The sequence below is a fragment of the Elgaria multicarinata genome, chromosome 9 (genome assembly GCF_023053635.1).
Source record: "Elgaria multicarinata webbii isolate HBS135686 ecotype San Diego chromosome 9, rElgMul1.1.pri, whole genome shotgun sequence".
Taxonomy (NCBI): Eukaryota; Metazoa; Chordata; class Lepidosauria; order Squamata; family Anguidae; genus Elgaria; species Elgaria multicarinata.
The window spans coordinates 92,102,135-92,126,848 of NC_086179.1; the positions used below are offsets into that span (position 1 = coordinate 92,102,135).

At 42.5% G+C, this 24,714-nt stretch overlaps 1 protein-coding gene across 1 annotated transcript in view; it reads right to left on the bottom strand.

The window, feature by feature from the left end:
• EFCAB6 (EF-hand calcium binding domain 6) overlaps positions 1-24,714 on the bottom strand; it is a 148,405-nt gene that overhangs the window by 72,587 nt on the left and 51,104 nt on the right. The window contains exons 12-15 of the mRNA XM_063134330.1: positions 14,717-14,788; positions 14,419-14,579; positions 5,250-5,420; positions 1,928-2,099 (exon numbers count right to left, since the gene is read on the bottom strand). Coding sequence (XP_062990400.1) covers positions 1,928-2,099; positions 5,250-5,420; positions 14,419-14,579; positions 14,717-14,788 — 576 coding nt within the window. The remainder of the gene's footprint in view (positions 1-1,927; positions 2,100-5,249; positions 5,421-14,418; positions 14,580-14,716; positions 14,789-24,714) is intronic.

Sequence of the window (24,714 nt, forward strand, 5' to 3'; positions counted from 1 at the left end):
CCTAGGAGTCTTTGCGCTTGTGTTTCTCAAAGAACAAAGCCACCATCCTATACAGAAACCTGCTTCTGAAAATCAGGAAGTCGCGATGTGGCGCACTGGCTGATTCGCAAATGGGCAGAAGGGAAATGGTCAAAATTTAGATTTTGTTTTTAATCTGGATTTTATTGTTATCATAGAATCATAGAATAGCACAGTTGGAAGGGGCCTACAAGGCCATCGAGTCCAACCCCCTGCTCAATGCAGGAATCCACCCTAAAGCATCCCTGACAGGTGGTTGTCCAGCTGCCTCTTGAAGGCCTCTAGTGTGGGAGAGGCCACAACCTCCCTAGGTAGTTATCTTGAGGGCCATTTCTTTTTTGGCAAAAAGGTAGGATACTAATTAATTAATTAATTAATTCAAGGTAGGATACTGCTACGACACAGGCTCTGAACACGAGACTTCACGTCTGCCACCACTTATTATGGCGCGACACAGGCTCTGAAATCGAGACTTAGCCGAGGCTACTCCCTGCTCAAGCCAAGCACCACCACTTGGTATGTCTGAGGCAAGGGATAAAGCCCACCTTCCTCCAAACTATGTGGAGAAAGGGGTTTAAAATGGAGAATGGATTTTAATATATATAATAATGCGCTGTGAGCTATATCTGCTTAGGTGAATGATTGTCAGAGTGGGTGCTGAATGATGTAAACTTAAGATGATAAATGCCAAACAGACACGTGGGACTTTTGTGGTAGTTTAAAAACAAAACAATCAAAATTTATTTTTAAAAGTTCATAAGCTTTGTTTCAAATAACAACATTTAAAAACCTTTTTGAAACCTTTCATACCATCCGGTCACTCATTCACATTCGCGCTTTCCTTTTTCTCACACAATCACTCTTGAACTTTCTTTATTCTCAGTATTGATTAATATACTTCCACTACGTGCACACCACACTCTAAAGACACCACTCACTACACTGACTCTCAAATGTCCCAAAACCTAAGTACCATAAATACAGAGAGCACCACAGACTCTAAGAGTCCCTAACAAGTCTCCCTGGAAAGAACTCACAATGCCCTCAGTCCTTCCCTTATATATCACTCCTCCCCCCTCCCAAGACATTCTAACTCCGCCCACTCAGGCCAACATTCTACAAACCACAGACTTACGAACTGCAGGCATACCTTTGGGAATTGACTTGTGGGGTGTAACGCCACAGATACTAATTAATTAATTGATTAATTAATTAAATCAAGGTAGGATATCAATTAATTAAAACTCCACTGGATGTGTGCAAGGCCTTGAGCATGCCCAAAGTGATTTTCTGGAACTTGGTCATGGTGCTACCTGTAGCAAGCCTGCCCCTATCTAAGTGCCACTAAGTGAAACACAGTCCATCTGTCATACATGGTGAAGCAACGCATAATAAACCACATGGGTTGTTGGTTTTTTTGCCTCCTTGCCTTTGGACTGTAAGAACAGGGAGTTGTCAAGCACACCCCTGGTATGCTATATTGCAGAGCTCCTGGATTTATTTATTTATTTATTTACTTATTTATTTATTTATTTATTTTACATTTCTAAACCGCCCAATAGCCAGGGCTGTCTGGGGTGGTTCATCTTGGTGGATCACAAGTTGTGCAGGTCTGAGCTACCACATGCGCTAGATGACTCTTTGGTGGTCAACGCAACAAATATGTTTTTCTATGTCAACATAATAGTGGCAAAATAGGGAGCACTGAAAAACAGAAGGTTTTTTCTTTTCTTTTCACTCCATTTCGAAAGGGTTTCACATGGATAGATGCAACTATGTATGTGAAACAAGGCCAGTACAAGCTCACCGGCAGATAGTTAAGCTGGAGAGATCTCAGGAGATCTCAGTACAAAACAACCTGCATATGTCTGTATGACCAAACAATAAAAGCAAACACAATTTAATTTACCTTTTTGAAATCGGTTTTACTCAACTTCCCACTTGCTTGCTTGTTGTAGGCGAGAAAGGCTTCTCTGAGGCTGGCTTCCTGTTGCAAGATGCCACCCCTCAGCCTCTCAATGACTTCATCAACACTTCTATTCTTGGAGTATTTGTAGGCATGGTCTTCAATCTGTTTCATTCTAAAATTGGAAGATTGGCAATGAAGAGAAGCATCTAAAATACGGTTCTATAAAATATTTGATTAAAACATTAATGATCTGTATTGTTGCAGTTATAGAGAACAAACACCCACTACAAGTTTTGCAGGAAGCGAAAGTTGTTTATAAAGCTATCATCAACAGCTCTTCAGAATTCAAGGGCCACATGGTCAATCTGAATAGAGGACAAGTGTAGAGACGACTATTAAACTGACTGTATGACAGGGGGTTCTAGTGTTTCATGGGACGCTATTAGGAGTCATGTAGGTTGAACAGTAGGTTATTGTAACTTGATCTAGACTTCCATATGCACACCGCTGTGCAATCAAAAGTTTTGTGCAACAAGGCACATGTTCCCCACATACACCTTTTTCACCACTGAATTGTGATTGTGGTGGGTGGGTGCAGCCCACAGAGGGTTCTGGGGGGCAGAAATTGGCCCCTGGAACCCCTAAAGTTGCTCACTTCAGAAGTAAGGAAGCATCCTTTCTCTTTTATTTATTGATCCCCAATGTTACCAGCTGGGAAAAATCAATAGGCTCATTCACTTGATTACCCAACCCTTGGTAACTCACAACTGACAGTGGGACCTGAGTCCACTTTAAAAGCAATGTACTGGAGCTGGTGACACACACAATACAAAAATTCTCTGGTATTTGACCTGTGATGGCTCATTCACAGTTCCAAGTCAGCGCACTCCATGCTGCAGTTTTCAATTGATGATGATGATGATGAATGTTTGCATCATCCATAACATATTGGGAAAAGCCCTTACTCACGGAGTCAATGGGCTACAAGTAATGAACTGTATATTTACTGTTGTTCCCCGCCTCGATCAAAATGGAGAGGAGGGTAATAAATAAATAAATTATTATTATTATTATTATTATTATTATATTATTATTATTATTATTATTATTATTATTATTATTATTATATAAAACGCTTAGGTATGTTTCCATAAAGGCTTCAGCTGATACAGGTTGCTAAGCAACAGTAACAATGTGTAACGTCAGCTGATACAGTTTGCTAAGCCCCTCGCCCAACTCCTCGGGCCTTTCCAAGGTAATCCTACCCCCCTTCCTGCCTCTTCGCTCATCCCCCATGAAGGGGGCAGTACCATGGTCTGGAGCATGAGCGAGGCATGGGCGGGGCCCTTGGTGGCCAGGTGGGAGGCCGCTTGCCTGCTGCAAGCCCAGGCCCCGGCCTAATCTCATGCGAGCTAGGCGGGCGGCCCAAGGCTGACAGGAACCCCGGGGGGAGGGTCCGAATCATGAGCGAGGCACGGGCAGGGCCCTTGGTGGCCAGGTGGGAGGCCGCTTGCCTGCTGCAAGCCCAGGCCCTGGCCTAATCTCATGCGAGCTAGGCAGGCGGCCCAAGGCTGACAGGAACCCCGGGGAGAGGGTCCGAATCATGAGTGAGGCACGGGCGGGGCCCTTGGTGGCCAGGTGAGAGGCCGCTCACCTGCTGTGAGCCCAGGCCCCGGACTAATCTCATGCGAGCAGGGTGGGTGGCCCAAGGCTGACAAGAACCCCGGGGAGAGGGGGACACCTGCTTCCCCTCCCTGCCCCCCAGGTCTGCCAGACGGCGCTGTATCGGCGGCCTCCAAGCAGCCTGCGCCCCTGTGATGATATTTAATTAATAAACTTTAAGATATGCTACAATCGTGTATGTTACACCGGGTACAGCTTGTTGTTGTTGTTGTTGTTGTTGTTGTTGTTGTTGTTGTTATTATTATTATTATTATTATTATTATATGTGCTCCCTAAGGCGAAGTAGCCTAACACTGTGCATTTAATGATTGTACAGTACCGCATGATTTGAGGCTTTTTGTAACACACACACACACACAGAGTTCCTAAAACTTGTCATACTGTACAAATGAATAAAAAAACAACGCCGGATGAGTGGCATGCAGAGAGTGGCAGGCTTAACTCCCAATTACTGAGGACAGCAGGAATTAGGAGGATGCTTAGCCCTCAACAGGTGGATACCCCCAAGTTCAGCTCTTTACTTTCTCCCATGAAAGTGAATAGATTGCAAACACTTCTATGGAGAAAAGTGAAGCACTGGGGGACAATGTTGTGACTGGGCAAAACCTGCCCCAGAAAGAGGATGGCCCAGTCCATACTGACAGTGATACTACAAGCTGATGTAAAGTTCACCTACTAGCATCCTTGTAAATTCAAATCATTCCTTCACATGCAACTCACCAGCCGTAAACACATGAAATTGATTGGCTGTAGACGCAGGAGAGCCTCGTGTGGCGCAGAGTGGTAAAGCAGCAGTTTCTGCAGCTGAAACTCTCCCCACAGCCTGAGTTCGACCCCAGTGGAAGCTGGTTTTAGGCATCTGGCTCGGGTCAACTCAGCCTTCCATCCTCCCAAGGTCGGTAAAATGAGTACCCAGTTAGCTGGGGGAAAGGTAATAACGGCCGGGGAAGGCAACGGCAAACCACCCCGCTATAAGGCCTGCCAAGAAAACGTCAGCGAAAGCTGGCATCCCTCCAAGAGTCAGTAATGATTCAGTGCTTGCGCGAGAGGTTCCTTTCCTTTTTCAGACGCAGGATAGAGAAAGGAAACTAAATCTGCACACAACGTATCGTTAACTTATGGAGTTCATTGCCATGGGATATAGGACCTTTCCCAACCTGGTGCCTTCCAGTTGTGTTGGACTGCAACACTTATCATCCCCAGCCAACATGGCCAATGGAAATAATGGGAGCTACAGTCCAATACATTTGGAGGGCATCAGGTTGGGGAAGACTGAGCTATGATGATGGCCATGGGCTTAGATCATTTTAAAAGAGAATTAGACGAGGACAAGTCTATTAATAGCTATTAGCCATGACAACTACGGCCTCTGAAAACCAAACACTGCAGATAAGAAGAGGAGAATGTGGTCACCATTGGCAGTGGTGGTTGGGGGAGGTTCTATGCAACCCTGGGATGCCACTGGATTTCACCAAGAGTGAATTTGGAGGTTCTTTTTCAAGCAACAGAGGAATGTCAAGGGAATCCAAAGGAGTTTTGTTAAGATTAAAAAAAAATCTCTGGAGAGTTTTTCACACTTCTAACCATTTCTAGATCTTTAGCAAGGAACTGTGTACATTAGCAATCACTTGTACAATACCTCTCTAAAAGGTACACCTGCTTTTTATCTTCTTTCTGTTGATTTCCTTGGGTTGAAGGGGTGCTGGTGAAAGCAGTTAATTCTTTTGGTAAATCGGCGACTCCTAAACTATGTAAGAGCATCCTGTATAGGACCCCTTCTGTAGTATCATCTTGGTATTTCTGGTATAACCTGGAGAGGAGACATTTAAAATAATTATGATTTTCCAGATTAATAATATATGTTATAGGGGGAAACAAAGTCTCACTTTGTGTGTTATATGCATGCAAACATGTGTGTCTCCTAGGTTTCCTTGGGTTCAGGGTCCAAGAACTGTTAATTCACCCCTACCTGAACTGGAATGGCTAGGTAAACACCAGCAGTTCAGACTGATATTACTCAAGAGAATAGAAGAGCAGAAGAGAGATGACTGTGCTACGAACCAGTTGCCATTTGTCGTGTACTGTAGCTGCTCCAGCTTCCTCTGGGAGACAAATGAGGCAAAGTGCTAGGCAATTTACAAAGCTTTATTGCAAGCAGTAAAGACTTCTGTAACACAAACTAGGCACCTTCTGTGAAACTCCCCCTAAGGCAAAAACTGTAAACTAAGCAAGACAATTGTCCGTTCAAAGAAAAGGCTTTTCAAATGTTCATAACTTCAAGGTGGTTGATGCGTGGACGATTTCTCATGCAATCTGTCCGACTGTCTCTTTGCCGCTAACCTCACTGAACGTTTTGGTTTCTGGCGATTCCTAGCATCAAGTAAGGTTTCTGAATGCTAACCCCCGGAAGTTGACTCCCTGTCCCCTGAAAGCATAGAATTTGGCCTTGAAGAGATAGACTCTGGAGGGGGCAGATTTCAAGCTGAAGCCTCTCCCGTGTGAACCTCCTCCCCCACTGGCTCTAACTGCCTGGTGTCTGGCTCGGCGTCTTCTGAGTCTGAAACAGTTTCTGATTGATTACTTGCATCACCTGCTTCCAATACAGGAGCAGTAAGGCTATACATGACACCACTCGCCCTTCCTTCAGCTTTGAGGGAACTCTGCCAAGGGATACTTCTTCGGTTGCACTTTTTATATAGCTCCAGCTTTTGGGCAATATCAAAATATAATAAATAATTAATTAAATAAATAAATGGAATAGTTTTCTGAGTCTGTGTTAATTGGTTAACAAGTTGGATAAATACCAGGTTTAAACTTCAAGAATAGTTTATAAACTTCCTTTTTATGGTGGACTAATTCTTGGATCAAATACATTTAACAGAATTTTTCTAAACACAGAATTTAAGATTGCTATAATTGTTGTATTTCACTTAAGGGGAAAAAATCACCCTAAGTTACCTAACTCAAAAACAAAAATAAAGTTGAGAAGGGAATTGAACCACTATTTTGCAATACTGACCATCCTTAGTATTGTACTCAGTATTGTACTCAGTATTTGCATCCAAGTTGATGCAAATACATTACATCAAATAGAAAAATTAGATATGTACAGAACTGCATCAAATGAAAAATTCTTCAGCCTGAAAGTCACCAGCTGCAGAGCCATCTGTAAGAAACAGGTCAGTCATTCAGCATTGTCATAAGCACTGAAGTCCAACCCCAAGCAAAGTGATATTCAAAGTTAATATTGCATCAAGACATATGAAAAGTCCCCCCCCTCCGCAAAAAAGTGATTTGTTTTAGCAAGGCTGGAAATCTTTTGAGGGAGCACTCCATAAATGAATGAGTTGAACGCCCCTGCACGTATTTAACAGTTTTACATCCAATCTGAGTGTACTTGAAGGAGTCATGTTGACTTGACTTATGTGAAAATGCTGCAGCTTGGATTTGGAATCCCTTGTCAGTTCAGTGTTTGCGAATAAACACTGCCATCCACTGTTCCTTGGAGTAATCTGATTAATCTTGACAAAGACACACAAATTAAAATCCAGATAGAAAGATGCATATAGATCGACAAAAGGACCTGTATGAGGAGGTGTGTGTCAGCCACATCTCTTACTCTTCCATCTTTTAGATTGGTTACTTCCAAACAGCATTAAGAGATGGTTCTGAATTGAGAGGCAGCCAGGGCAATAAGGCACACTGCTTAATCATCTCTCTCTCTCTCTCTCTCTCTCTCTCTCTCTCTCTCTCTCTCTCTGTATATCTATTATAGACCTATTTGTATTTATATAAAAAAAATTCTTATCAGATCATAGAATCATAGAATAGCAGAGTTGGAAGGGGTCTACAAGGCCATCGAGTCCAACCCCCTGCTCTATGCAGGAATCCACCCTAAAGCATACCGGACAGATGGTTGTTCTGCTGCCTCTTGAATGCCTCTAGTGTGGGAGAGCCCACAATCTCCCTAGGTAACTGGTTCCGTTGTTGTACCGCTCTAACAGTCAGGAGGTTTTTTCTGATGTCCAGCTGGAATCTGACTTCCTTTAACTTGAGCCCGTTATTCCGTGTCCTGCACTCTGGGAGGATCGAGAAGAGATCCTGGCCCTCCTCTGTGTGACAAGGATCTCTTCTCGATCCTCCCAGAGTGCAGGACATGGAATAACGGATATAACAACAAGCTCAAACTGGAGGAAAAGACAAGCCACCCCACATACTCAGGACCTCTGGGAAGAATCTACTTCAGTCAGCAAAGACTAGGCTGACAACCATTACCCAGGGGACCTTCTCTTCTGCTGCTCCCAAACTGTGGAATAGTCTGCCGGAGGAGACTCATCAGCTTGACAGTTTTTTAGCGTTCAAGAAAGCTATCAAGACTGATCTCTTCCGGCAGGCCTATCCAGTAGAATTTTAGGGTACTTTCAATATGCTTTTAGGATGTTTTTAACAGCGTATGCTGTTTTTAATCAGTATTTTGTGTATTTTATGCTTGTTGTTCCCCACCTTGATCCAATCGGAGAGGCAGGTAAGAAATAAATTATTATTATTATTATTTCTCTGCAACAAGATAGACACATATATACAGTGAGCATATCTGGATCATCACTGTCTCTGTTTTAGTAATATCATTCTGGGCAGTATCCAATGAGACACTACCACTAACGTAAATTACATTGTGCTAGTGTAAAAAACTTCTAGTGCAACACCAATTGCTCTTGCTAGTGCAATGAGTTTCTCCAGAAAACTTGTGCTAGCAAGAACAATTGATGTTGCAATAGAGGCTATTTACACTAGTGCAATGGAATTTATTTTAGGGTGGATATTTCCCATCATCCTGTCTTTGTTCTTGTTGGCATAATCAGTCAAACAAAACCAAGTTTCATAAATGCCATGTATGTTTGCCAGACTCTTATCTATCACTGAAGGACATAATGCAGACCTTGCAAAACAATAAAAAGTTAAATTATGAACCATCTATGGGAAATTGGAGAAAAAGAATATGGGGAATACCCTTGATGGAGAAACTAACCAAACACACGTGAGCAGCAAAGAAACAGGCAAACATAGATGGCATTTATGAAACTTGGTTTTGTTTGACTGATTATGCCAACAAGAACTTATTTATTTATTTATTTATTTATTACATTTTTATACCGCCCAATAGCTGAAGCTCTCTGGGCAGTTCACAAAAATTAAAACCATAATAAAACAACCAACAGGTTAAAAGCACAAATACAAAATACAGTATAAAAAGCACAACCAGGATAAGACCACGCAGCAAAATTGATATAAGATTAAAATACAGAGTTAGAACAGTAAAATTTAAATTTAAGTTAAAATTAAGTGTTAAAATACTGAGAGAATAAAAAGGTCTTCAGTTGGCGACAAAAAGAGTACAGTGTAGGTGCCAGGCGGACCTCTTTGGGGAGCTCATTCCACAACCGGGGTGCTACAGCGGAGAAAGACAGGATGATGGGAAATATCCAACATGACACTACCACTAAAATAAATTCCACTGCGCTAGCGTAAACAGCCTCTATTGCAACACCAATAGTTCTTGCTAGAACAACAGGTTTTCTGGAGAAACCCATTTCTTTCAAAAATGTTATATTTTCCTCTAAAGTTTGCCTTATTCTGTTGATTACTTTTTCCGATTTCACTTATTTCTTTTATACACTCCCAGGACTGTTTTCAATACATCTTATATCAATTGACAGGTAGATCTAGTGCGTTATTGATCTCAAAATATTGTATGATTTCTTCTTTCAATGTGTCTCTTGTCGATTGTCTTTGTAATGGAATATGATTCAGTCACCACATAAAAGAAGTGTTGCCTCCCCCAGACCAATTAATTATAGTAATTATGGGAGCATGATCAGAAGCTGCCGTAGAGCCTATTTTTGATGTTTTAATTATCAATTTGTAAAGTTACGAAACCAAGATGGAATCAACTCTGCTGTATATGTTATGTCTATTTGAAAAATGGACGAAATCCCTCTCTCTTGGACGGGCCAATCTCCATGTGTCTATTAGTCTGTTTTCTGATATGACTTGTAGCAGTCCATGCCCTTTATTTTATTTATATCTCCTTTGTGTCCAGTTGTCTCATTTATTGCCCCTAATTAAGTTTAAATCTCCTCCTATAATTACTCTCCCTTCTTTGAATTTGTATAGTGTTTGAAATGTTTCTCTCAGCATTCAAGCTGTATATAGAACCTACTGTGATTATTTCTTCTCTTAGGTGTCCCTTTATGAAAATATAGCTCCGCTTTGAGTCCTTTAGAATTTCTTTGGTAACACAACAGAAGTATTTAATTAAAGTTACTGCTACACCCCTTTACAATTTCACGGGGCAGAGGAGATTTCACCCTAATCCCTTGTAATAAATTAATTTATCTGATGTTTTCCTGTGATTACTTCCTTGTACTAAAATAATATCAGGATCCTCCATTTTAATTATGTCCTGGATTCATAGTCACGCCAGTTGTATCCCTAAGCTTTGGAAACTGAACAAGTATATCTTAATTTCAGTCATTTTCTAATAGAAATATATTTTTCAAAGTGTTACTTGTGCAATTATTTATTTTTAAGCAAGTATCACTGTACTGTGTCTTATTTGATAGTATTTCCTTATCCGGTCTATAAAATACCAAAATTTAACTTTCAAATGTAGTAAAATTTAATAGAATTTGTCCATGTCCAGGGATCTAATAGTAACTTGGGCTCTAATAGCAACTTGCTACAGTGGAAACTGTAAACTGGGAGTAAATTAACAATTTAGGGCCACCACCCAACCCAGTACTAGAGTTATTTCCAACTTTTAAAAGTACTTTATCTGTTAATGGAAACAATAATTTTTAAGTTGCACTGAGAAAATTTTAACATATTGATATAGTAAGTTTCTTCTTACTTGACAAACCCAGTTTCTTTAAATTCAAGTTATTTTGCATGAGTCTTTGTTGAAATGTGGTTTTCTAAATCTTCCTAGCTTGCATGGCCATTATTGTTTTTCTTCTTGCAGATATTCTTCATCTGCTATGGGGCGGTATATAAATATATAAATAAATAGATAAATGTGTTCCTTTCCCTGGGTCAAGGTTTAGGAGCACAAATCGTTTATTTGCTTCTCTGTGAGTGTTTAACTCACTGCACTTTATTTTGAAGAGATATTCCCACTAATATTTTATTCTTTCCTCTCCAAGTTGGTTGGTGAGGTCTCTGTGCTTAAATGTTGAGATTTGTTCATTGTTATGGTACAGCCGGCCAATATTGTGTCTTTTGTTGAGATTCACACAAAGCAGACAATGTCTCTAGGTTTAGTGCCATCCAGTGGTTTCGCAAATAAGGTCCTGAGTGCTCTTTCAATATCCTCCAGACTAATTTTTAATCCTAGGGTGTTCTCTGTGAACTGTGTTGCTAAGAAAGAGAACATTTTTGTCCTTCAGCTGACTCCTTGATTGCTCTTATATGGAGATAAAGGTGTCTGCAGTGGTTTTCCAGGGTCTCTGTGCATTGCTGAAGTTCTTTATTTAGTTCAGTTTGATTCCAAGAGGTTTTGGCTATTTGCTGTTGGGTCAAGACTTCAGCTTATTTGTCATTTCTGAAGACTTTGTTTTGAGAGGTTTTATTACCCCGGCTCATTCTTGCCGTTGTTTCATCTGGACCTGGATCTTAACTTTTGTTTCTGTTTCTTCTTTCACATTCCCTTGTGCTTTCCATTATGCTACTGCGCCTTCCCTGTTCTCCACCAAGCTCATGTTGCACATCCAAAATACGGTTTCAGTTTCTGGTCTCTGGACACAGTTATGCCCTAGTATAGCCCCTCTTTCTCCATCTGTTTTATTTTCTGCAGAATTATTATTTTGCTGCTGTTTTTAATAAATGTGGCACATCAGGGGGTGGAAGACTGGGTCAGTCTGCCAAGTGTTGTTAGCAATGTTACCACCACCACTCTATCAATCTGTACAAATATTGTATATATTTTTGTACCTAAAGTCTCCCAGTAGCTGGCACTAGGCCTGAATTCCACATGTAGAGTGCAATCCAGAAAACCACAGCCATCGTCAGCGACGGAATAGAAAGAATCACAATGTCAAGTTATTCCATAACCAAAATTGGCAGTTAGGCCATTTGCCAAAAAGTAACCTGGTAGAAAATAGAAACTAGGTCCAGAATTTAATGCTGAATACATGACCAGCAGACTTGTGCCATGCGTCTAGTGCTGGACTCTACCAATTCTGATTTCAGGTGAGGTGGGGAGAGTCACATTTTGAATCCTTCCTCTTTTCTTTTTTTAAAATCAAAACTTTATTGTAAATACCAAAGTAGCATATCTGTGAAAAAAAGTGTCGGCTACCCTTTCCCTGACATCACAGCATTCTTTATGCAGAACTTTTTGTATAAGCAGAAGCAAATACAAGGAAGCCCCTGCCAAAGGAAGTGAGGCAGGTGGCTACCAGGAGGAGGGCCTTCTCTGCTGTGGCACCCCGGCTGTGGAATGAGTTCCCTAAGGAGGTTCACTTGGCATCTACACTATATTCTGTCAGATGCCAGGTGAAGACCTTTTTATTCTCTCGGCATTTTAACAGTCTATCAAATTTAATTTTAACTTTGCTCTTTTAAATTTGTATTTCTGCACTGCTGCTGGTTTTATCTTGGTTGTGCTTTTATATTGTATTTTATATCATGAGGGGATCTACACTAGTACATGAAACGTTGTTTTGACAGTCATTGAACGTTTTGTTTTTGAACGATTTAAAACGTAGCAGTTTTTAAAACGTTTACTTACTTTTCTCTTTCTGTGGGAATGCATTCCTTTTGGCCACACTAAGAAAACAAATCTGTTTGTTCTTTTTTTCCCCCGTCTGCCAATTTCCCCTCCCACTTCCTCTTCTCTCCACTGGCAAACAAACCAGGAAGCAGCCTCTCAAAACTGAAACTTAAAAAAGTCTGCAAAAAAGAGGCTTGGGGAAAAAGCGGCTCCAACTTTGGGCACGGAAATGACATAAACATGCCCCCAGGAATGTGATTGGCTGATTAAGAATTACAGGAAACCCATTTAATACGATGAAATCGGCCACATCATACCAAATAGAATGACTTATTTCAGAGAAGTTCAAAATAAAAAATGGTGAACAAACAATAAAACGTCTCAAACTGATCATCATGTGACAAAATACTACCAAATTCACACTTAAAAATGGTAAGACATGTTCTAACTTGACTAGTGTACATCCCTTCCATGTTTTTATACTGTTTGTTCTATATTATGAATGGTTTTAATTTTTTGTGAACCGCCCAGGGAGCTTCAGTTATTGGGCGGTACAGAAACGCAATAAATAAAAAAGCAGTGAAAACATACGGAAACTTGAACCTGCAGCCTGAAACAGTGCAGTCCTGTACATATACTTCAGATGTATCATGCTCTTAGCATGTAGCATGTTTCACTCTTAGCTTCCGAAAAATCTCAGCCATAATTTTTAAAAAGCCACCATATGATTGTGGAGAGAAAACGTTTGTAATGGTGTTAATGTGCATTGAAGGCTCACACACCAGATTGTTTTTGTACTTCATCTGGTGCTTTGTGTCCCCACAATATCCCAAATCCTCTGATCTGCCTGCATCATCTTTCCTTCTTTTGCATACCAAAAATATTCACAATTCAGTAAAAGTCTGGACATCGCATTTACAGGCATAGCACCATTTGTAATCCGTCAAGCCAAACACAGCCGACCAGTCTTAGACAGGCTGCAAAGACAAGAGGTTTATGGACTCCTGATAGCATCCTTTCCATAGCTGGTGGTTGATGTCTGGGAGGAAGGCTGTCAAAGTTCTCCTGATCCAGGTTTGGAAAATCTTCAGGGGCTCTCAAAAGCCTGACTCAAACCAGAGGCATGAGGTGAGCTTTTTCACTCCAAGCCAGAGAGGAATTACCGTATTTCTTCGATTCTAAGACGCCATCGATTGTAAGACGCACACTAATTACAGTACCATCAACAGAAAAAAAGCTTTGATTCTAAGAAATAATAAACACACCCGCGATTCTAAGACGCACCCTGTTTTTAGAGATGTTTATACGGGAAAAAAGTGTGTCTTAGAATCAAAGAAATATGGTACCTTCTTTCCTCCCCCTGGATTTACATGAGGTGCACAACGTCAAGGGAGGAAGCAGGACATTGGGGCCACCATTTTGGGGCTGGAAGCAGCAGAGGCAGTCACACAAGAGCAAGGCCCCGCTCCAATGAAAAGTAAGAGAGAGAGAAACTTTACCTCAAAATTCGCCCCCAAACCCCCTCCCTGCCATCTCAGGGGTGGTAAAATTGCTACCACCCCCTCCCCGATGGGCACAGAGCTGCACCATGTGGCTCCATGCCCATTTCTAGTGCTGCACTTACTCGCAAGTAAGCGGGCACTAGGCAGGACGGGCGCCCACACCTCCCACAGTCTCAGGACAATCGTGGGACCACGGGAAAAATCAAGATAACTGGGGAACCAGTTATCCCTGGAAAATTGAGGGGTTGTCCCTGGTTGCCCTCGGGATCCCCTGGGTGTCATGTGGACGTACAGGGACAATCCTGGGACTTTCCTGGGATACAGGGCTGGTGCAGACATGCCCTATGATGAAGCGGACTCTAGACCACGAAAGCTTATGCCATACTAAATTTGGCTCTTTGTTGCATATGACAATGAGCAGTCAAGGAATGCAACTGATTAAGATGAAGTCTTGGACAAAGAGAGCTAAGAATAAAATGCAAAAAGAAAAGCAAACACATTTGAAGGGATCAATGTCTGCTACACTAGTTACTTACGCGATAAAATGGTCGTCAGTTAATGAGGGACAATAGAGCTGAAGAACTTTTCGGAAATTATTTCTGCTAATAATACCATTATTTCGAGGATCGCATGCCTGCAAAGCTTTGGTAAATTCATTCCAGTATCCTTTGATTTGCTCAGCTAGGACATCTTCTGCCTAATGTGTGACCGTTTTGACAAGGAAATTCAAACATTTACAAAGAGTTGTAGTATATTATATAGCAAAATTATACTTTCAAATCAGTAAAAAAATCTTGCTTTAATTTTTAAAAAAGCAAAGCTTTTGTTACTTACAATATTCCAAGCTTCAAGAACAGAAGTTGGCTTTTTAGCCTTCTGTGAACCATTAATCCATTTGGCATCTGGCTGAAAGGATAAAAAAATAATACTTGTATTAAAACTCTTCCAATGTACTGTTTCCTACAAGATCAAAGGTAACTGATTTTTGTGTTTTACAAATGACTCAAAGGTGATACTTTTTTTAAATGAAGAAGAATCCAGTGCACAAAAACCCAGAATCTCTCTTCACCTCTCTCTCCCTCCCTTTCTTGCTTTTCGAATAAAAAGGCACAGAAAAACCTCTTGGTCAGCCGTTCTAGGCTGTCCTGAACTCTGTGCCTAGGCACTGGCCCCCTATCTACCACAGCCAAATGCGGCTTTTTCCTAAAACACACCTGCCTTGTGTTTAGGAACCAGGCTCTGTAACACAGACATGAAGGCGCATCGTTTCTCTGTTTATCACCTAAGCCCCCACCCCACCCCACCCCACCCCCGACTGGGCATTGAAAGGAGCCCAGAGCGGGCTCGAGAAACTTTCCATTGCTCTTGGGAAGGGGAGCTTATCAAAGAACAGAATGCAACATTTGTACTGGTCATAGGCTGCCAAAATATGGCATTGTTTACGTAAGAATGGTTTTGTTTATGGAACATGTATGGGACTTGTGATCAGTCACGGGAGGGAGGAGGAGCGAAAAGTATGATTTCGTCAGAGCAACTTTGAAAGCATAAAAGTATGCTGTATGTGGGTGATGGGCAGAGAGTTCAGCCTTCGGCTTGCTGGAGGTGAGCTTTCTCCTACATGCGTAGTTCATGAATAAAGTCTTTGAACCTGGACATGCCTAGATTCCTGTCCCCTCCTTACAGGATAAGGGAATTTCTTTGACATATGGTTGCATAGAAGTCATCAGGGTCAATAATACCCACAATGTAACTTATAAAAGCCCCCACAAATAATATGTGGAGTCTACCTGACACCAGAGTTTTTGAAATATAGAACAATATACTGTGGCATTACCATCACATAACGTAATTATAGCAGTTGCCCAAGTATAACAATGCAACTATTGTGAGTTGTGAATAACCCGCAAACCAGAAATCTCACAGACCTTGAAACCACAGCACAAGCTACCTGTGCAGCCTATGCACAAACACATTGCAGAACTGCATGAGGACAGATAACAACAGTTACATTAAACCCAACACAGGTGTGCTTTTCTGTCACTGCATGACTGCAGTGGTAACCACTACCCCTTCTCTCGGCATTAGCAGTGGCAGCATCTATAGTTTCTGAGGCTGCCTCTCTTGACAACTGGGGCTGAGTCCCTAGACTCAGCCCAGGATTTGATCAACTGTAGACCCAAGTCTACTAGAAAGCGATGTCCTTTGCAATGTTCAGGCCAGTGTGGGTTGTTTAGCTTCCAAGAAGTATAGGTATTTGAACAGACAATGCTCACTGTATTTGAAGAAAACACCATTGGTCACTGTTTGTTATGTAAGCAGCTCAAAGAATTTTCTGTTACTGGGCAGCATACAAATATGATTAATTCATAAGTAATAGATTAATAAATGCATTTATAAATATATGTGGAGTCACTTGGACTCCTACTAGCTTAGGTTCCTGGTTTTTCAGTTGTCCCATCATTCCAATGGGGTAGAATTGACCCCAAATGCCGTAAGAATAAAAACATGTTTTTCACTAAATGTCCCCCTGAAACATCATGTTACCTAACACCACACCTCATCATGGTTGAGGACCACTTGACACACACACGCACACCTCTCATGGACAGAGCATTTATATGGGGGGGGGGGGACCAGGGGGATTTGATGAATGTATGAAACTGAATTGAAACATTTCATGAAATAGTGAGAAGGGGAACAGAGATGGTGGCAAATCCCAGAAATATCCAGGGTTTGTTCTTTTTTTGATTTTGTTCTGTAGTAGTAGAATCTCTGAATCCAGTGAGAACTGGACTTTCTTTACACACTGGGTTGGACTAATTGGGATATCTAAAATGGGGCAGGATTTAGCCTGCTCAGAGGCCTGTTCGCCCTGATAGGAGGCCACACTACCATCAACACTTACCAAGACCCAGAGACCTCAGACCTTTACGGCATTCTTAACAAGAACCAAGACCTCCTCATATTACTTTACCAGAGATGTAAAGCGACAGGTGGAGCCCAATTCTTAATAATAATAATAATAATAATAATAATAATAATAATATATTTATTTATTTGTTACCCGCCTCTCCCTCTGGATCGAGGTGGGGTACAACACAAATAAAAACACCATAAAATACATACAACTAATTCAAACGTTTAAAACCAGTGCATCATTAAAAGCAGCACACCATTAAAAAAGGCATCTTAAAATTCAACTGGGTAGACCTGTCGGAAGAGATCAGTCTTTATGGCTTTCTTAAATTCTGGAAGACTGTTACGTTGACGAATCTCTCCCGGCAAGCCATTCCACAAACTGGGAGCGGCAGAGGAAAAGGTCCTCTGGGTAATAGTTGTCAGCCTTGTTTTTGTTGGCTGAAGTAAATTCTTCCCGGAGGACCTGAGTGTGCGTGGCGGACTGTACAGGAGAAGGCCATCCCGCAGGTAGCCTGGACCCAAACCATGTAGGGCTTTAAAGGTAATAATCAACACTTTATACTTTGCTCGGAAACTAATTGGCAGCCAGTGAAAAGATTATAAGGCTGGTGTAATGTGGTCCCCCCTAGGTGTTCAGAGCGCCTCAAACATCAGATGCCTCTGATGCTTCTTCACACTTGCAGTGCATACATGGAGTTAATGGGAGCCAGAGTTTCCACAAAGAAAACATCCAGGATCACGTGCCACAGAGTCCCAATTGATTGGCGCTCCTCATGCAGCTGCATATCCATGTTTAAGAATGTGTGTCTTTACACACGATGGGTTTTACCGAAGCAAAGGTTGGTGGAACAATGGTGGAATATGACTGACTTGTAAAGTGTCAAGAGACTCTCAGCAAAACCACGATGCAGCTCAAGAATTGAGGAAAGGCTCCAGGGCAAATGAATCAAATTGTATTCTTTTCCAAAAAATGATTAAAATGGAATGTGGGTTGTTCTAAGTTTGTTCCTTCAGCAGTTTCCAGAGCTATTCATACCATCCATTTTTCAACAGGAACCTTAAATTTTGTATACTAGGTACTCATTTTAAAATCCTGCTGGTTATATTTGCCTATGCAAAAGGATAAATCAATGTTTATTTGACTGATGCATTGAGACCCTAAAAATAATCTAATAAACATGAAATATCATGAAAGGTTCTGATGAAGCTATAAAACCTTTGGTTGAGGTGTTGTTTATCTTACTAAAATGCAGTAATAACAATACTGATAGTATAGTCTCCCTCCAAAGAAGATAACATACTGAACAAAAAGTTGTGGTTAGAAGCTACACCACAAGATCTCTGTTTTAAAAGTGTTAATATTGTAGTGTGTTTAATTTTTTTTTTTAAAAAAAAAGTTGTATATCTTTATCTATTTTAACTGTACATGTTTTAATCTGTAAAGCCGCCCTAAATCCCAGTATTAGGGAAAAGACAGGATATAAACAACAACAACAGCGTATCACAGTTCCAGGCAAATCTCTGTGTGGTGTGTGTGTTTTAAAGAACTATAAAACTTTGGCCACTTCAAAGGCATATCCACGAGAAGCTTAAAATTATCCAGACTAAGTTAGTTGCATTTAGTTTCCACTGAAATCAACGAGACCTATGCTATGACTAACTAGCCCCATTGATTTCAATGGGATCCAAGTTCAACTAAGCCCCTGAACTAACCCCTGGTTATGAAAAGTGTCAAAATCAAGGAGGTTGTGGGTTTTTTTTAGCATTGTAGACAAATGACACCAAAAAATCCCATTAAAACTTGAGATGCCACATATACCGATTGCCCATATTCAATTTGGAAAAGGTCCTATTCAAATGAATCAAATTTGGAGGACATGCGTCAGATATCCAAAATTAATCTGATTTTAAAATGGGACTTAGTTTGCATCGTCTCAATGTTTTCAAGACTGTAATTGGTCCTCTTTTGTAAACTACGTTAAAGATTCTACATAACTAATTTCTCCTTCACCATTGCTACTATCCAATGAGGTTGAAACTGGATCAGGAAAGATAGATATATAAAATGGATAAGATAATGCTTTACTGTTAAAACCTTTTAGTATTTTTAAAGACTGTAATCATTTTTTGTAGAAACAACTGTAAATATATTTTTATCTTGTAATAAAATATTTTTTAAAAAAAGACTGTAATTGAGCCTGAAAATCTCCCTCAATTGATTCATATAAAATCAAGACTGTGGTCATTAAAGTATGAATTAGTGTGGATTCCTGCATCGAGCCGGGGTGTGTGTGTGTTGGACTCGATGGCCTTATAGGCCTCTTCCAACTCTACTATTTTATGATTCTATGTATACAAGCTTTGATCTGTAAAACAAAACAAAAAAAGTTTATTAAGAGATCTGCCAAACACCTCAGCAATTTCCAAGTGGTTCACAAAAGGTGAGTTTGAGAACCGCTGTTCTAAATCGGAGATAAGGAACATGTGGTCCTCCAGGTGTTAGACTGCAATGCTCATTATCCCCCAACACTGGCTAAGCTGGCTAGGGCAGAAGAAAGCTGCAGTCCAACAACATCTGGAGAGCCTGTTCTAAACCCTTTATCTTAAGTTGGTGGATCATGGGTCATGTTATGGGTCACATCAATGACAACAGTACTATTTCTTTTTAGTTTGTTTGTTTAGACTGTTTTTAGGGAAGGAAACAGGAGACAAAAAGCGAAAAAGGGAGAAAAAAGGAAAATGTAGACCATAAAAAGTCTAAACTGGTTACCTGTTTCAGCTTGAGGTTCAAGTTGGGTCTCAAGCTGAATACTACTGGAAATAATATTGTTCTAAAGTACACAACAATATAGCTGACAGAGGCTACGCAGTAAGCATTGTAGAGTCAGCCAATAGAACTGGGCATGTTTAGCCTGGAGAAGAGAAGACTGAGGGCCTTCCTAGACGGGGCTTTAACCCCGTGCGAGCCCCAGGCTCACCCCTGTGCATCCAGATGACGCACAGGGTATCCTGGGCTCAGGCAGGGGTGAACCCTCCCTGGGCCCAGGGTAACCGGCACCACTTAAGGCCCGGTTTTTCCTGCTGAGCCCGAGACCACAGGCGTGTAGCCAGGTCCACCGCTTTTCCTGGCTACCGGATTTACTCCCGAGTAGCCGGGGAAAGTGGCAGACGGGCCACAGCGCTCCATAGTAGAACTGTGGCCATCAGGGCTATGGTGGGAACATGGGGGGGCAGGAAACGGAGGCCAGTGAGATCAAGGGGAAATCGCGGGCCAAGGAACATAGGGGGGAATTGTGGGTGGGGGACATCGGGCGGGGGATTGGACATCACGGGTGGGCGGGGGATTGAACATCGCGGGTGGGGGGACATCGGGCAGATGATCGGACATTGCAGGCCGGGGAAGGAGAATGGGGCCGGTGGGCGGGTGGGGAATCGGACATCGTGGGCGGGGGGGGAAGGAGAACGGGGCCGGGGGGGGGAAACCTTTCCTGGCCCCTGCACTGCTGCTGCTGCTTTAAGAATAAAAAAAATAGCAGCCACAACGACTCTCCTCCAGAGCACGTCACGGCTTGCATGTGAATAAGGGCGAGATCTCACGTTATTCGTAATGCGAGGTCTCCCCTCCTCTCCCCCAGATTTACCACCAGGTCTAGCAAGGCCCTGAGGGGAGACATGATAGCACTCTTCAAGTACCTGAAAGGTTGTCACACAGAGGAGGACCAGGATCTCTTCTTGATCACTGCAAAGTGCAGGATATGGAATAATGGGCTCATGTTATAGGAAGCCAGATTCAGGCTGGACATCAGAAAAAGCTTCCTGACTGAAAGAGCAGTATGACAATGGAACCAATTACATAGGGTGGTTGTGGGCTCTCCCACACTGGAGGCATTCAAGAAGTTGCTGGACTACCATCTGTCAGGGATGCTTTAAGGCGGATTCCTGCATTGAGCAGGGGGTTGGACTCGATGGCCTTATAGGTTCCTTCCAACTCTACTATTCTATGATTCTATGAATACTAGAGCTCTGCAACTGATTCAAGATGGTTATTTAATGCCAACAGAAAATCTATAACAACAGAGTGATCTGCAGATTCCAAGCATCACTTGGAAGAAAAGTATTAATCAACATTAGCATTTTTTGGAAGATATACTTGCTTGTGAGGAGAAACCATTAATTACTTACAGAAGAACTAAGAAGCTAACTACTGCTTTCTTGATTGCAATAAGTATTTTAAATCTCAGGAATTGCAATCCTGCCAAGGAAAACAGTCCTGCGGGGAGATTTCCAGTGTGGAAATAATGTGCGTAGGAAACACTTCAGAGAAACACTTTTTTTTTTTTTTTTACGATCCAGTAGATAGTAAAAAAACATTTCCTTAGGTGTTTCACAAGACTTAAAAGTGTTAATGTAATTTGTGCCATTGAATATCCCTGTACAAAGTTATATATAGGAAAAACCACAGACATGGAATTGTAGAAAATGCACTGGGGCACATAGATGTAATTCACAATAATAGAATTGGGGACCTATGGGTTGAACATTTCTTAAATCTGACCAGTGATTTGTTTGTTTGACATTGGAGTGGATTTTTTTTTAGAACAATATTACGTAGAAAAGAGGCACAATGAGCTTTAAATCGAGTATTTCTGAACCCAAAAGTTTAAATGAGGCCATTGAGTTTTTACCAGTTGAAAATAATTCTCTTCCTGAAACCCATCCTCTTTTTTCAATCCAGTTATTGGTTTTATATTACTTAAGGCTAAACTAGATGTCATGTAGAAGAGTTTAAATTATTAAACTCCATAGAATTAAAATCATTTCTTTCACTAGCCGTGGACTATCAATGCCCCCACAGGGCATTAACTGTTCCCCAGGCGCCATCACATACACAACACACCCCATGGCAAAACATGCAAGCGCCTGTACAGTACCTGTTTGTTTGCCCCTGCATGGTAAACAGTGGCTTGTGGGGCAGGAGGTGCAGCATAGGGCATATAGCATGGAGGGATAGGGTTAACCTACTTCCTGTATTGCCAGGGTCCTAACTCAAATTAGGGCACCAGCCCTATAACCTATGGTGAAAATTGAAGCCCACACAATGCTCGAAGTAAGCCTTGATTCACTGTATAGGTTATTGGAGTGTGTGTGTGTGTGTGCGCGTGTGCGCAAGCCATAGACTTGCCCTTGCATCCTACCATGAGTCCCCACAATTTTTGTTTGTTTTAAAAAGGAGAGAATATGCTGGCAGTTACCGACTGAAGATAACACTTGGTGCATCGGATGAAGTGAGCTCCTGCCCATGAAAGCATACACCATAATATATCTGTCGGCCGTTAAGGTGCCACAAGCATTTATGTTGCTTTTTCGGCAACAGACCAACAGAGCTATCACTCTGGAATGATAAAGAATGATATTGTAGCATTCTGGAAAATATATATGCAGATTAAGAGAGATAATCTGGGCAAAACAGAAGCCATAGTATCTGTAACAGTCCAGATACTATGTAACTCTCTTACTGAGTAACTCTCTTACTCAGTAACTCTCTTACTGAGAGTAAGGGCCTTGCTCGACCTACCTTAAAATCAGGGTGTGTGGAGGGGCCAGCCCGCGCTAGAAGTAACGTGGGCTGTCGCTCCTATCCACACATCGACGTGACGGGGTAAAAACAAAAGCCCCGTCGTGTCAGCCATTTTGTTTCTTCCTTAAAGGGGCCATGTGCACAGGAGCACACCAACAATAAAGGTAGGTTTTTAAAAATAATAATAATAATAAAGGGTTCCCTGCTTCCCCCTGCCAATTTCCCCCCTTGGCCGCGATCCCCTGCCTGCCCACCTGCGATCTCCGATCCCCCCATCCCCCGTGATCTCCGATCCCCCCGCCCGCCCGCAATCTCTGATTCCCCCCCTTCTCCACGATCTCCCATTCCCCCCCATCCCCCCTGGCTCCGGGTTCCCCCCATCTCCCCACCCTGCCCTGATGGCTGCAGCGCTCCTGCGGAGTGCTGCACACCACTTTTCACAGCTACTCACGAGTAAATGCCATAGCAGGGAAACGTGCCAGAACGGGCTACAAGCCCGCGGTCTCGGGCTCAGCCCGAGACCACAGGGAATACCGGGCCACAAACAGTGCCGGTTATCCCGGGCCCAGGGAACATTACCCCTGCCTGAGCCCAGGATCCCCTGTGCATCATCTGGACACACAGGGGCCAGCCCGGGGCTCTCACTGGGCTACTCCGTCATCTAGCAAGGCCCCAACTCTGTATTGTTGAGAGCAGTCAGTCCCCTGCAGCCAGACTCCCTACTATTAAAGCCATATTTAGATACAGCATAAACCAACCCTGATTAGCATGTCTAATTGCTGACATGTCAGGTCTACACACATGAATGACATAACATGGAGATGAATACTCATGGAAGACATAGCAGAAACTTCAATAAGCAAGGCTCCCCATATTCGCCCAGGGTCCCCTGCTCATGGGTTTCCACTGTGGTTTCTTACATGCTTTTCATACACCACAGACTGCTCGCACAAGTAGAACATTAACAAAAACTGTTCTTCACCCAAATCAAGGCCAATTCATAATATCCTAAGGTGACATGACTCTAACGTAATATAGAAGTGTAGCTAAAATAACCTCAAGCCACTAAATTCTGAACCCACTAAAATAGCTATGGCCCTGGCACACCTCGGAAGTAGCAGAGCAACCAATGAGAAGGCTTCGCTACACGTCTCATCAGTGGAACTGAAAACACAACAGGCGTTCTGAAAAAAGTGTTCTCATCCAACCACAAAGATCTCAATAGGCCACAGGGAAAAGTACACCCTCAGTCTAAACTTTAGGCTCTAAAAGATATTTAGAACTTTGGAGGTCAAAACTGTCATGTTGATATGCCACTGTAGAACTTGGGAGTTAAAAGTGAAATATGTTGGAGACAGTGTTCAGGGTTGAAGTTGCTGTTCAGGAGGTGGACCACCACCCTTTCAGCCTTCAAGAGCAGATATTTTCAAGGGAAAAGAAAGTGATGGTCCAGACATCCTCAGAAGTCCCCTTAACCTGAAAGTTATGGGACATAAACCTTTAGGATTCTCTTGTGCTTCATCTGATCTCGAGTGCTCTGTGCAAAGCAAAAATGGTGGAGCTGTTGTACACAGACAGGATCCTTTGCCAGACTTAGGGCCCTGTCAAATGTCCACCTTTGCTGTCCTCTGGAGCTGGGAAAAGATGTCCCATTGCTCCTTAGCCAACTATCAAGGCACAATACAAAAACTAGTATCTTTTATGAGTTTATCTAGTTCAAGCTTAAACGGGCTAAACTGACTTGGTCTTAAAGTGTTACCTACTAAGGGCCTTGCTAGACCTACCTGATAATCCGGTGGGGAGTAGGGGCAATGCCATGCTACAGCTAGCATGCGCCGTCGCCCTTTTCTAGTTGTAACACGTGACGGAGTAAGGGGAAGCCCCGTCGTGTCAGCCATTTTCTTTGGGATCTTAAAGGGCCATGTGCGCAGGAGTGCACCAACGGAAAGGTAAGTCCTTTTTTTAAAAAAAATAAAGGGTTCCCCGCTCCCCCTGCCCCTGATTTCCCCCCCACAATGCCTGATTCCCCCCCTGCCCGCTCGCCATGCCCGCCCCCTGCCCGCTCGTCATGTCCCCACTCGCCATGCCCACCCAATCACCCGCTCGTCCTCCCACCGCTCGCCATGCCCGCCCCTGCCCGCTCGTTGTGTCCCCGCTCGCCATGCCCATCCCCGCTCATCGTGTCCGTCCCGCCATGCCCATCCGCCATGCCCTGTCCCCGTTCTTCTCCCCATCCGCCATGCCTGTCCCCGTTCTTCTCCTCCCATCCGACATGCCCTGTCCCCGTCCGCCATGCCTGTCCCCGTTCTTTCCCCCCCGTCTGCCATGCCCTGTC